General features: G+C 37.8%; 1 protein-coding gene across 1 annotated transcript in view; it reads left to right on the plus strand.

Moving 5' to 3' along the window:
• LOC114247765 (T-box transcription factor TBX1) overlaps positions 1 to 15448 on the plus strand; it is a 48009-nt gene that overhangs the window by 31000 nt on the left and 1561 nt on the right. Inside the window, exons 2-8 of the mRNA XM_089733564.1 lie at positions 2392 to 2516; positions 3801 to 3917; positions 4788 to 5029; positions 5758 to 5914; positions 7096 to 7251; positions 7716 to 7783; positions 14928 to 15071. Of these exons, the coding sequence (XP_089589690.1) occupies positions 2392 to 2516; positions 3801 to 3917; positions 4788 to 5029; positions 5758 to 5914; positions 7096 to 7251; positions 7716 to 7783; positions 14928 to 15071 (1009 nt within the window). The remainder of the gene's footprint in view (positions 1 to 2391; positions 2517 to 3800; positions 3918 to 4787; positions 5030 to 5757; positions 5915 to 7095; positions 7252 to 7715; positions 7784 to 14927; positions 15072 to 15448) is intronic.

The raw sequence follows: 15448 nt of genomic DNA on the forward strand, positions 1-15448 counted from the left end.
TTCACGACAGAAATAGAGCGGATGGGATAGTACCTATCCGTACTGGTTCACAAGAAGCTCTGCCAGTTAGTAATATATAAAAAAGGTAGTGTTGTAGTATTTGGTAGTATTTGTTTTTTTTTTTTAGTTTATGGCCTGGTATCTAGACCTTTAGGCCATGTAGTATTTGGTAGTGCTTAAAAAAGTTGCTACATCACATAAAACTAATTTTTGTAGTAGTTTAGTATTTGGTAGTGCTTAAAAAAGTTGCTACATCACATAAAACTAATTTTTGTAGTAGTTTAGTATTTGGTAGTGCTTAAAAAAGTTGCTACATCACATAAAACTAATTTTTGTAGTAGTTTAGTATTTGGTAGTGCTTAAAAAGTTGCTACATCACAAAAAACTAGTATTGTAGTAGTTTAGTATTTGGTAGTGCTTAAAAAAGTTGCTACATCACATAAAACTATTATTGTAGTAGTTTAGTGTTTGGTAGTGCTTAAAATTGTTGCCACATCACATAACACAAATTTTGAGTGTGAAGTTTGATTAAACTGGTCACATTTTATACAAATTCACCGTGGTGGTTTATTACGATTTGAAGGCAAAGCGAAGGTGATTTAAAATTTTATGGAAGACGAAAATACAACCGACATTGTCTTGCGCGTTTAGTTTTCATCGGCCGTCTTATTTATAATCGAAGTGTTGACAACTGCCGTTGAAATTGCCCGGGCCATTCTCGGTTCCTCCTATTACAGCAATTAGTTGAGTGAGATGTCCGCTTCTGCGTGGACGTTGGCTTTAATGCTTCTTGTGTTTTATGTTACCGGTTTTTTGTGTCGTTATTCTTAATTTTTATCTTTTGTTATTTAGTTTGTTTAAAATTTTATTGATACGGTGTCTCTTTTCAATATTGTGTCGATTCGTAACGAAATAGTCTGATGGATTTTAATGCGCGTTCGATTTCCCGAAAATTCGGAAGTAATTAGTGTTTAGTGTTGGCAACTCTAACAGTTTTAAGGAAAAATGTATCTTATTGAAAACTGAACTTTGAAACTGAGCAGAGGTAATATTGATTGTCCATAAATTGGGTTTTAAATTTATAAATACGAATTCCGGTACCATCGTAGAATAGTTTAGGAAAATCGGTAAAAATAATTCATTGAATATATTAAAACTGAGAAACTGAATAATAACGGGGTTAGATAATAGTAATAATAGTGTTGGCAATGTTCATGTCGATATTGGAAAAAATTCAAGCATTTGTCGGAATTGGCGAAAAATTGATAATATCAACTTGAAAATCCATTTAAATTTTAAATATCAAGTTAAAAGCTCGCCAAATATAAATTAATCTGGTCTACTTTGATCACAAAACGTATGGTTTGTAATATTTTATAGAATGTAACGACAGAAAATTATTAAGTTAAAGGTTCCGAAATTCAAGGAAGAAATTTCGAATTCAATTCATAAAATTCAAATTCAAATTCAAAATTCAAAATCATTTATTTCAACTTAGATGTCAGTATGATACACTTGTTGAATGTCAAAATACGAATAACAATGTTAACTCTACCACCGGTTCCAAAAAAAGCCACAGTCCTGAGAAGAACCGCCGAAACAAACTCAGCGGGCTTTTTTTTTTGTTTTTTCACAAATATTTTCTTTTTTTTAAACATGAAGTACATGATACAACATGCAGTATGCAAAATCATTAAATATTAAGTAATTTGGTGAAGAGAATTGTAGTTTTCACATCAGCAGAGTTCTTAAAATTATCTGCTCCCACGTCTAGTTTTAGAATAAAAGTTAAATAATAGATACAATTTTATGATTAGTAGGTACTCATAACCGTTTACCGTTGTAACCAAAATTCTATGACTTTTTATCTCTTGAAATATTTATACCCATTTATACGTAGGTATTTAGTGATGGTAGAGTGTATTCTCAATACACACGGGTGGGTATTATCACCCTACCTCCATGATTGTGCGTACTTAGTGATAGTAGAGTGTATTCTCAATACGCACGGCTGGGTTTTATCATCCTACCTCCATAATTGTGCGTACTTAGTGATAGTAGAGTGTATTCTCAATACGCACGGCTGGGTATTATCACCCTACCTCCATGATTGTGCGTACTTAGTGATAGTAGAGTGTATTCTCAATACGCATGGCTGGGTATTATCATCCTACCTCCATAATTGTGCGTACTTAGTGATAGTAGAGTGTATTCTCAATACGCACGGCTGGGTATTATCATCCTACCTCCATAATTGTGCGTACTTAGTGATGGTAGAGTGTATTCTCAATACGCACGGTTGGTTATTATCATCCTACCTATTACTGCCGTGTAAAATATCTAGTTCTGTATTCTCGTTTGATATATTTTAATTCCGGATTTCGTTACCAGGTGTGTCGGCAAGTCAGTGCCCGCGGAGTAGCAGCGGATTCATTTTGTCACAATCTTTGGTGGAGAGGCTCGGACGAGATCACGAACAGCCGGGTCTACCTACCCTGCATCATACCATCAGAGATGTAAGTGTAATAATTATGATTAATTTTATATTTTAACTAGCTGACCCGGCAGACTTCGTAGTGCCTCAATCGATAAATAAAAGACGTAAAAGGAATCCGTCCGACAGGGGACACAACAAAGGGAAAACAAAATTGTTATTTTCATTTAATTCCGAGCATTTTCATATTTATCTACCTTTTTAAACCTTCTCTGGACTTCGACATATAATTCAAGACCAAAATTAGCCAAATCGGTACAGCCGTTCTCGAGTTTTAGCGAGACTAACAAACAGCAATTCATTTTTATATAATATTATTATAGAGATTATTGATGAGCCACCATATAGATTGATTATAACAATAGAACTTTTTCTTTATTGCTTAGATCTGTGGACGAGCTCACGTGGTGTTAAGTGGTTACTGGAGCCCATAGACATCTACAACGTAAATGCGTCACCCACCTTGAGATATAAGATCTAAAATCTCAGTATAGTCACTACGGCTGCCCCACCCTTCAAACCGGAACGCATTACTGCTTCACGGCAGAAATAGGTGGGGTGGTGGTACCTACCCGTGCGGAATCACAAGACGGGATGCTAACAAAACTAGGAAAAATTTAAAGACTTATTAATAGATTTTTTCTTTTGTTTAAATGAAACTCACAATCTGAGGTTAAAGTAGTGAATTTGAAATGTATGAGTCGAATTATCACGAAGTCGTAAACGGAAACTTACAATCACTCAGTGAACCCTAATAAATGATTTTTTACTTAGCTAAGCCTTTTCTAACTAAGTAAACCAAGTTACATTTTTTTTTATTGCTTACATGGGTGGGCGAGCTCACAGCCCACCTGGTGTTAAGTGGTTACTGGAGCCCATAGACGTCTATAATGTAAATGCGCCACCCACCTTGAGATATAAGTTCTAAGGTCTCAGTATAGTTACAACGACTGCCCCACCCTTCAAACCGAAACGCATTACTGCTTCACGGCCGAAATAGGTGAGGCGGTGTTACCTACCCGTGCGGACTCACAAGAGGTCCTACGACCAGTAATTACGCAAATTATAATTTTGCGGGTTTGATTTTTATTACACGATGTTATTTATTCCTTCACCGTGGAAGTCAATCGTAAATATTTATTAAGGACGTATTTCATTAGAAAAATTGGTACCCTGCGGGATTCGAACACCGGTGCATCACTAGATACGAATGCACCAGACGTCTTATCTTTTGGGCCACGACGACTTCAAATAGTAAAGTAAAGAGTTAGTAAAGAGCTAATTTTTGGTTTTGATACTTCTTTAGAATTCGACATGCGAACGCAGTACGTATTCGCCGCTTCAGGCACTCAGCGAGAGTACTTGCCGGGACCACGGCGCGCAGCCGGCGCCTCCACCGCAACCGACCCTACCACGAGTTCAAGTATATAACATAATCTAGCCACGATAACTGTACAATAACCTCTTTGAATATTGTATCTATACTAATCTTATACCTTTAAACGAGCAATTCTTGTATATTAATAAATATAATCTATAGATATATATAATCTGAATCTCAGAAACGGCTCCAACAATTGTCATAAAATTTAGTGTACAGGGGATTTCGGGGGCGATAAGTCGATCTAGCTACGATTTATTTTCAGAAAATGTTGTTTTATTCGTGTTGTCAATAATCAACTCTTCCTGACATCTATTGGCGAATAATAATACTATTTTTCTTAATTGAGAGCAACTAACCAAGAAGGCTTTATCAAAAAAAAAAACCGAGCAAAGCTCGGTCATCATCTGGTAATATTATTATAAAGCTGAAGAGTTTGTTTGTTTGAACGCGCTAATCTCAGGAACTGGTCCGATTTGAAAAATTCTTTCAGTGTTAGATAACTCATTTATTGAGGAAGGATATATGGTATATAACATCACGGTAAGACCAATACAAGTGGAACACCAATAAAGAATGTTTCAAAATAGGGGTTTAAATAGCTCCTTAACATTTTTTATTGCTTAGATGGCTGGACGAGCTAACCGCCCAACTGGTGTTAATCGTTTACTGGAGACCATAGATATCTACAACGTAAATGCGTCACCCAACTTGAGATATAAGTTTTAAGGTATAGTTACAACAGCTGCCCCTTCCTTCAAACCGAAACGCATTACTGCTACATGGCGGAAATAGGCAGGGTGGTGGTACCTACCCGTGCGGACTCACATGAGGTCCTACCACAAGTAACGTGAGGTCCTACGACCAGTAACTAGTATTAATAATTACATTCTCAATTAATAACCCTCTTAGAGTTCGTCGCAAAATGTGACGCTCCACCCGGCGGTGTCGCGATGCACGGCGACCCTCGAGCTGGCGGCTCTCTGGCGCAGCTTCCACGAGCTGGGCACAGAGATGATAGTCACGAAGGCCGGGAGGCGGATGTTCCCAGCGCTGCAGGCCAGGCTGGGGGGGCTGCTGCCCAACGCCCAGTACCTACTGCTGGTCGACTTCGTGCCGCTGGATGATAAACGATATCGTTACGCTTTCCACAGGTTCGCATCATACACTACACAAATTTATAATTTTATTTATCCAGTGGCCACGTTAACGCAAATACATAGGTGCACACGATCGATATTGACATGAACTTTTTTCTTAATTATCGAATTTCGACCATAGACCCTGAAATCCTCAGAATCATTTATGTAATATAAAACAAGCTTGTGTTTTGAAAATATATTATTATATTGATAACATTAAAGCTAGTCAATAGTAATTGTGTAATTCAGTAATTGACTACATACGACATACAACTAATTGTATAATTGTGATAAAAAAAATAATTTAAAAAATACACGAGATCAAAGTGTAAGAGTAGTTATAATTATATCTACGACTTGCAAAGAAAATACAATATAGCTATATAGCAAATGGATATACATCTATATATTTAGTATTAATTAATTAATAAATTAATATATATTAATTTTATATTATATATTATATATTAATATATATTAATTATAATATATATTAATTTTATATTAATTTATTAATTAATTAATACTAAATATATAGATGTATATCCATTTGCTATATAGCTATATTTAATTAATAATTATTAATATAATTAATAATTAATTAATAATAATAATGTCCTTATCGGAGCAGTGCTTTGCAGAATCTACCACCGGATCGGAATCACGACCCACTGAGAAGACCTCGCGAGAAGCCCCGTGGGTTGGCTCGTATTTCTCAAGTATGCATGTCTAATCCGTAGCTCCAGCTGGGTGGTGGCGGGTAAAGCCGACCCGATATCTCCGCCGAGGTTCCACCTGCACCCGGACTCGCCGGCCCCAGGCTCGCATTGGATGCGCCAGCTCGTCTCCTTCGATAAACTCAAGCTCACCAACAACCAGCTCGACGACAACGGACATGTAATATTATAAAAATACAATTCGATTGGTGAAAGGCTATCGGCTTAAGTTACATTTCGCTTAATAGGCGACATTTATTTTTGTTATTAAAGATCCGTTTTATTTGGTACTAGCCGTATTCGCCCGCTTCGCTGGGAATTTAAAATTAACATTATTATTTATTGTCATTATTATTAGGGAGACCAACGCTCATATAAATATTAGCCTACCCATTAAGTACATGTATTTTCTACACGGATACCAAGTTTCAAGTCAATCGGATGCATAGTTCAGTAGCTATAACGGAACATCCGTATAAACCACTGTAGATTTATATATTAGATTAGCATCAACAGTTCGATGTTTTTAATTGAACTTAAGAATTGTAAGTATACTTGAGACCTTCGAACTTATATCTCAAGGTGGGAGGCGCATTTATGTTGTAGATGTCTATGGGCTCCAGTAACCACTTAACACCAGGTGGGCTGTGAGCTCATCCACCCAACTAAGCTACAAAATAAAAGTTAGTTTAGCCCATTCAAATAGCTTAAAAAGTTTTTTTGTTATGATACTTTTTCCAAATTTTAAACTTTAAATGGCTCTCGGTAAAGTAGCAAAAATGTTGCTTATACCAAATATCCTTACACCCTTCGATATGTATATTCATTCATAAATATGTATGATAAGAAATCAAATGTGTGATGAAAATTATATCTGCAAGATTTAGAAATTTGTCGCGATTTTTGGTATTGTGGACTCGCATGGGTATCTACCATCACCATCCCACCTATTTCTGCTGCAAAGCAGTCATACGTTCCGATTTGAAGGATAGGTTAGCCGTTGTACAACGCAATTGTGACTTCGGCTACGTGTGTGAAGGTCGGTGATTTAGTTCACGTTGTGATGTCTGTGGACTCTAATGTCGATATAGCACTAAGAAATTAGAAAAAAAACCGTCATATTTACAGTAGAAAAATTAACGCTTTCCCATAAGCAAATCTATTTTAGTGAACCGACTGTTAAATCAAAAGCCATTTAAGCTTCCGAATCAACTTCCATATGAGTTGAAGCGACCATAATCGATACAATAATATTCTGTAATTTTTTAACAGTTGTTGAACGACCAACGTACCAAAAAACTGAAGTAAAACGATCACCCTAATTAATTTTGTATGGCTTAAATTGTAATTATTTGGGCCTAGATTATCCTGAACTCTATGCACCGCTACCAGCCGCGTTTGCACGTGGTGTACCTCCCCGGCGAAGGCCAGGCCGCTACTCCGGGCACGGTGCCCTACAGGACCTTCGTGTTCCCCGAGACTGGCTTCACGGCGGTCACGGCCTACCAGAACCACAGGGTGAGAGCATCAGATGTACAAACGACAAACTGCAGTCGTTTGGGACTCAAAGCGCTTTTAGGGGTAAAGACATAGGGAAGATTTTCAATCGAGCGGCCGAAATTGCTCGGTAGACCTACGGCCCGAATGTTTTTTTTTTTATTGCTCAAATGAGTGGACGAGTTCACAGCCCACCTGGTGTCAAGTTACTAGAGCCCATAGACATCTACAACGTAAATGCGCCACCCACCTTGATACATAAGATCTAAGATCTCAAGTATAGTTACAACGGCTGCCCCACCCTTCAAACCGAAACGCATTACTGCCTCACGGCAGAAATAGGCAAGGCGGTAGTACCTACCCGTGCGGACTCACAAAAGGTCTTACCTCCAGTTTTTGAATTGATTGTTATGACAAGACGATCGCGATTAATGAAGTTTAGTAGTAAATAAGCAAGAACCGAAATTTGATGGTGCTTATTTCAGATAACCCAGCTCAAGATAGCCAGCAATCCGTTCGCAAAAGGTTTTAGAGATTGCGACCCCGACGACTGGTAAGTTCGGCACATTTAAATAAAACGAATCTAAATAGTTCGTTATATGATTTACTTGTTTGGAGTTAAGTCAAATAAATATATGTATAATAATTAAAAAAAAATTTTTTTTATAAATTTGCTGTTATGTCATTGGTCCTTGATACGTGTGTAACTTTGTAAGTTTTCTAATTGATTGGAGGTCTTGAAGTTTATTGAAAAGGCCGTTGACAGATTAACATGGATATATGGATAAGTTAAGTTACTTAGATACATACATAGTTACATATAGATAGATTGAAATCATGTTGTAAAAAAGTAGCACAAAAAGTAGCTATACTCGTATCGCTGTAAAAGGACTTTAGGCATCTTACAAATTCTGGTCATTGAAAAGAGAGTTATGTCTTTAAAATAAGATTAGGATGCTTATTTTATTTACTTACTTAATTTACTTACTATGGCTATTTGCTTGATTAAATTAAAGTTAGGGCGATTGACAAGCTGATCCTAAATTATCTAAGAATACTTAGTTGATGATATAATTAATTATAAGTTTCCAATTATAATGTTGATCAGAAATATAATGCATACTTGTAAAGAAAGAATAAATATTAGTGAAGTAAGTTAATACCAATACGTATACGCACAAAAAATGACAATAATGATGCAAAAGGAAAAATTAAATAGTACATTTACTAGTTTTACGGAAGTTATCGAGGGTTAAGATAGTCGTGTTCGTATATGTATGTGTCCTTGCTTCTGAATCGCGGCCGCACGGAATATCTTAGAAGATGCTGTTATATAAAATCAGCAAAATAACAACACTATAAAACTTACGATTTTTATAATTTAACCCGACTTAAATGACTCTTCTGTGATCCATATCTTTCAATACTGAGCACTTCAAAGGTAATTTAGTGGACATTTAAGAGGCGATTTATAACATTTTTTCCCTTCGGTCTCGGCGAAGGGAAACCGGTCGTGTCGCCCATAAACGTCAAACGTAACTCTTTACTGGTTGTGTAAAGCTACGCCGTAAAACTGAATTGTCACCGGCTGCTGAAATGGCGCTACGGGGGACGGATTTAGGACATTTGCAGCGAGAGGCGTGAGTCACCGTCATGCATGAGTCTCTACTTACATCTTTATAATATACTGTGTGCGGTGTATCTTACTCTGAGCTATGCACGGGCAACTCCATCTTAATTCAGCCACAAAGCGAAGGTCCAATTGGAAAGTATGAATTGAGATTCCGTCTTGTATCTGTTGTCGCTGCTGTAAATTCTGAATATAAAGGGTATGCAAACTGAGCTTTAGGCAAAAATCCTGTATTGTTAAGTGATTATAAACATAAAAACAATACTTTAAACAGCTTTTAATCCGCATTATATCTTGTTTCAGCGTTTCAATTGTTAAGTAATCTTCTTTTTTTAAATAAAACTAGTGATACCGTCTTTTAAATCTGAATCCGGGCCAGTTTAAAACATTGTCACATGATTTACTGCAGTCAACTGCGAGTCGGAGCTTGTACCACAAAATGTGGCTTCGTTTACTCAATCGTAAAATTATCAATTGTCAATGATGCCCCCATCCGCATCGGAAATGAACAAACACGTTTTTGATGACTACAGGCACAGTTGTGTGATCAGAACGTAACAATTTTGACAGTAGGTAGGCAGCGGCTTGGCTCTGCCCCTGGCATTGCTGAAGTCCATGGGCGACGGTAACCACTCACCATTAGGTGGGCCGTATGCTCGTCTGCCTGCAGGGGCAATAAAAATAAAAAAAGTAAAGATCATGGATTAGTTTTTTCCCCCTACTTATTCGCCAGTAGCCGAAGAGGCTATCCCATCTACGCGCGGACGGGTAGGTGAGCTCAGGGGCACAATCTGAGAGAATTTGCTGACACAAGCCTTAGCAAGAGCAGTGCTTCGCTGAATATGCCACCGGATCGGAATCGCGACCCACCGAAAAGTACTGGCGAGGAACTCAGTGGGCTGTGTATGGTTTAGTTCGCTCGTCGAACTCTTCGTCCTAATCGACGAGTTCGACGAGGACGGCGAACCGTGCTAAAACGACCGATAGTGAATCCGGGGGATCCGACAAGAGATATTGTTTCGGGCGACGACGGATTTGCTTTACCCCGTCGCGATCGTGAGATTAGTTTAACGTCGGTATTGGATAAGGCGTAGAGATTATTGTTCAATCACTTATACAATTTGATTTATTTAATAGAATTATATTTTTATCATTAGCCGACCTCAAAGAAAAAATAAGTATAAATAGTCTTGATCGATTATGTTGTGTTCCATTGTAAATGAAATGTATTTCATTCTTCTCAAAGCTTATTAATTGTCTTTATATTCTGACTCCCGTTTTTTTCTTTGTGCTAAATTAAATGAAAATTTTATGTCAAGCAAATATTTTAACGCATGCACACAGAAAAAAAAACACCCTCATTCTTCTTATTAAAATGTATATTCCTATTTTCCTAGTTTCTGTGCACCATTGCGTCCTAAACCTACATAACACCCTACATAAGTTCATGAGATGGAACTACGGAAATACGCTCCGAATCAATTTCTTTTAATACAGAAACACTAAAAATTAAAAGAACGCATTTTTTCACAACCTTAAATCCTACTCTGATCGTATTAAAATAATTAATTCAATAACAAACATTAAAAACTATTAAAAACGTGATCCGCAACGACCGTAACTCGCTCAACACATCATTAAGAAACCGAATTTTATATCCAACAACGCTTATTGTAAACAAACAGGCCGTGTATATTTCTTGTATGTATGTATGTATGCGAGTGTTTACAATATGATTGTTTAACAAGCGTTCCGGAGACTGCATTGGTTTTTTAATCCCAATAAATCTTCTCAGTAGTACAGTGATTCGATTCTGTAAATTTTTTTGTTTGTTTCTCCAGTAGTTTTATTGAACCAATCGATGCTCTAGTGAGATCTAGTTGGTGAGGTTGCCGTGCTGTTGTATGTTGTATCTGTGAGATATCAAACCAATTTCCTAAACGCATTCGATAGCGGTAATTCTAAAATGTCGCTATCTCGCTCTTTATATGAAAGTCGCGACGAGGATGGGATCCGAACCCACGCGTGCAAAGTATCAATTTATTAATTAATTAAGTGTTTTAATCCATATATGAAAGTATCAATTAATCGCTTTTTGGTTGTTTTCTTTGGCTTGTATCAGTCCGAAGCTTTGAGGACTTTTCGAATCGATTCGGGTCATTTTGTTATTTTGGGATGAATGGTCCGCTATTGACCCGGAGGCCTTTCTAGGACGGATGATCTCGTGAGCTTAGCCGAGATAGGAGGGTGGGGGTGTATCACTGCTTTGTTACAGACAGAATTACAATTCGTGTGCGTTTTTTTTCTTTTTATTGCTTAGATGGGTGGACGAGCTCATAGCCCACCTGGTGTTAAGTGGTCACTGGAGCCCATAGACATTTACAACGTAAATGCGCAACCCACCTTGAGATTACAACGGCTGCCCCGCTCTTCAAACCGAAACGCATTACTGCTTCACGGCAGAAATAGGCAGGGTGGTGGTACCCGTGCGGACTCACAAGAGGTCCTACCACCAATAAAATTCATTGTTGATTGTATGGTGGTGGGACATATCGCCTTTTCGCATTAAAAGTGTACAATTTCCAAAAATATTCGATATTGAGTTAATGTGCGTAAACATTTGGTATCAACAGTATTTTTCTCATAAATACTGTCAAAAGAGCGTAGTAAATTTTTTTTTTTTTTTAGTTTAACTTTTTTTGACTACTATTAACAAAATTAATACATAATTTTATCTTAATTTAAAAGACAGACAATGTAACTGCTAAAAAATAAAAATAAAATGTTGCAAATATGATTACTATTAAAAATATTACATGTTAAACATTTAAAACACTCTCCTGTAAAATTAGTAAGTTCTGAGATTATACAGTTTTAATGCGAGAAGACGATATGGGAAGTTTGCAAAGAACGTGTGGTAGCCGCAGGTTAGAGGACTGCTGTCGGCAATTACGTTATAATCGTTGTTGAGTTGCTTTTTATTCTTGCCCTTATTTCACATTATGTAGGGATTTCACGTGAGCTTTATGATCGGTCGCCTGTCTAACGTCACCTTCCTTGGTTCATATCTCCAATAGTGTATCCATTGCTATAAGAAAGGGCTTTTCTGTTTTTCCTGTTATGTATCTCTATTACTTCATCCGTTTTTGTTTCAATAATTGCATTTCAAATACTAAATTATATAATACTAGCGGACCCGACAGACGTTGTCCTGCAAAAATACATTCAAGTCGATCCAGCCGTTTAGTTGTGGTATAGATAAATAACCTACATACCGACTGCAGCGCCATCTGCAGGGCTGATTTGTAAATCTATACCATCTAGGGTGCCATGCAAAGGCACACAAAAAAAGTCCTTCAAATCGGTCCGTTTAGGAGGAGTTCAGTGGCAAACACACGCACAGAAGAAATATATCTATATATTAATACGTGAAACAAAAACTTTGTATCCCTTTTTACGAAAATTGCGCGGACGGAAGAGTATGAAATTTTCCACACAGAGAATATAGAGAAGAAGTGCACAATGCTAATATTTTTTTAAAATAATCCATAAAATATACATTAAATCAATAAAGAAAACATTACACACACTACATACCATGTATTTGACGCACACACGCATGCATACTATTTATAATCAAACTTTTGTTCTTGACGTCTGGTCAAAATTGAGAATAGATTAAATATTGTTTGTCTTTATTAATATTTTTTTATAGTGTAGCCTTGGCGAAATTTGTGATTATAGAAATATAAAATACAATCATAAAAGTGTACGAACTTAAAATTCCAATTATAGTCGAATTTCGACTACTGCGGGACCTCTAGTATAATTAAAGATATTAACGCTAATTTCACAAATTAATCTCGCGCTAGTGCAAAATGTTTGCGTGTAATGAAAATCGAATTCAATTCATACCCTATGATTTGTTTTAGGACATATTGAGACATGGATATGATGATATATTAGAACATGTAAGGACATATTGTTGACTTTGCTATTCTTTCTTTATCGTGAATACGATATAATATATTGTCATCCCACTTGGGTAGGTACCACCGTCCTAGATATTTTGTCCTCATGGAACTAAGTAAAAAAATCATGAGTCAAAGTCACAGTTCGATTCACGTTTCAAAGTGCTTGGTGATCTTCACTTTGATGACCATAGGCACTGGTAACCATTTGACTCTAGGTTGGGTATTGGTAGGAAGCTTCCAACTAATTAAAAACCTCAATTTAATATACGTGAGCATTATCTATACTTAATATTATAAATGCTGAAGAGTTTGTTTGTTTGAACGCGCCAATCTCAGGAACTACTGGTCACATTTGAAAAATTCTTTCAGTGTTGGATAGCCCATTTATTGAGGAAGGCTTGGCTATTTGACATAACGCTAAGACCAATACAAGCGGAGCACCAATAAAGAATGTTTCAAAATCGGAGTTTTTTTTCCCTTTTGAGAGCTTCCGCTGCGTGCGCTGCAGAAACGATTAAAGTTTCGCTAAAATAATGTATGACAGAATTGTTCCCCTTTAAAATATCTAAAAAAAATCCGCGACAGCATATGTCTATATATTTAAGGTTGGCTCACTATAACGTTTTTTATGCTGACCAAATTTGTTCTAAAATAAATGGTGAACTATTCCACGCGGACAAAGTCGCGGGCAAAAGCTAGTTTAAAATAAAACAGATAGATAAAATTGACGGCACTAAAAAAATTTGGTCGCTAATGATTGCATTTTTTTTTCTCCGAGCGCCGTAAACAATCCCAACATTTCTAGAGATTCCGAATCATAAATATCTCAACGCAACTGTCCAGAAAACGCATTATTATCTCATCGGGGTGTTTGGATCATTAATATTATTCATGTTACACGCGAAACTAATAAAAGACTCGCATATGAACAAACAGACGGACCAAAAAAAACTGTTATATCTGATGCTTCCTGGTATTAATCGATTTGTGACCGCGTCGAGATGTGTGCGCCATTTGTCGTGCGCTGTCAAAATAAAGAAGTAGTCAGAAACTCCGCCCATGGGCGGCACAATATTGTTTTTGTTTAACCGGTGACAAAACAAAATTAATATTCACACGTGATTTAAGAATTATTAGAGGCTCTTTTATCTACGAATGAATATTTGGAGCGAAAGGCACACGTGGTTTTGATTAACAATGATCCACATTGTAATAGAATACTTTTGGCCTAAATTTAAGGTTTGCTTTGTTGTAGATTGTATTGAATTATAATTATTATATATAATTATATTTTAATTATTGTATTGAATTATTACTGCTGGTAGGACCTTTTACGAGTCCGCACTGGTAGGTACCTGCTCACCTTGCCTATTCCTGCTGCGAAGCAGTAATGCGTTTCGGTTTGAAGGGTGGGGTAGCCGTTGTAACTATACTGAGACTTTAGAACTCGTATCTCAAGGTATGTGGCGGCATTTACGTTGTAGATGTCTATGGGCTCCAGTTACCACCTAACACCAGGTGGGCTGTGAGCTCGTCCACCCATCTAAGCCATAAAAAATAAAAGAAAAAGAAAGATAAGGAAACGAGAAGATTATTTTAACATGCGTTTATTAGCTTAACGTGTTTAAGTCTATGTCTACCTATAAGTCTCAGAAACGGAAGTTAATGTACTCAATTCAAAAGTTTCTCAACTTTTTTTTTATTGCTTATATGGGTGGACGAGCTCACAGCCCTCCGATGTTAAGTGGTTACTGGAGCCCATAGATCTTTATAACGTAAATGCGCCACCCACCAAGGCTCAAGAGATATAAGTTCCAAGGTCTCAAGTATAGTTACAACGGCTACCCCACCCTTCAAACCGAAACGCATTACTGCTTCACGGCAGAAATAGGGAGGGCGGTGGTACCTACCCGTGCGAACTCACAAGAGGTCCTACCACCAGTAAGCCAACCAACCACCAACCAACCAACCACCAACTCAATACAAACGTTACGTAACTTTATTTACGTACCTATATTCCTCTAATCGAAATTCTGTTGGCATTGGGTGCGAGAGTTTGATGGAGCGCTCACAATCGCTTACCTGGTTTCCAGTCCACCCGAGCAGAGTCAGCAACGTGGGAGCACTCCCCGGCGCCGCGAGTCAGCGCCGGAGCCGTGCTCACAGCTGGCCCAGCCCTACGGCGGCGAGCCCAGTACCTGCGGCCCTCTCTACGCCGCACACACTCACCCCATGCGGTCTGACATTTTTTCACTAAACAGACGTTGCACCATCAACGGTTCGAAGCTTTTTTGTTTTTTGTCAGGAGGAAATCGCCGGACTTCCGCCCGATTAAGGGCAGGGCATGTCGGAGTCGAACCGACTAAAACCTCCTGTCGCTCAACAACAAGCATCCAAACCTCGCATGAGACAGAACTCATGAAAAGGCAAAGGGGGGAAAGTGAAGCGTTTAGTGCGGAGCACATCTCTCCCGTCACCCTTCCCCTCGGGACGCCGGACCGGCGGTCGTCGGCGCCACGACCACCAGCTCTCTCGGTCGGCACGGCGCAAAGCCAGGGTTTATTTCTGTGGATAAATGAAACGCACAAGCGAGACACGCGTGCCAGACCGTTCA

The sequence above is a fragment of the Bombyx mandarina genome, chromosome 16 (assembly GCF_030267445.1).
Source record: "Bombyx mandarina strain Sakado chromosome 16, ASM3026744v2".
Lineage (NCBI taxonomy): Eukaryota > Metazoa > Arthropoda > Insecta > Lepidoptera > Bombycidae > Bombyx > Bombyx mandarina.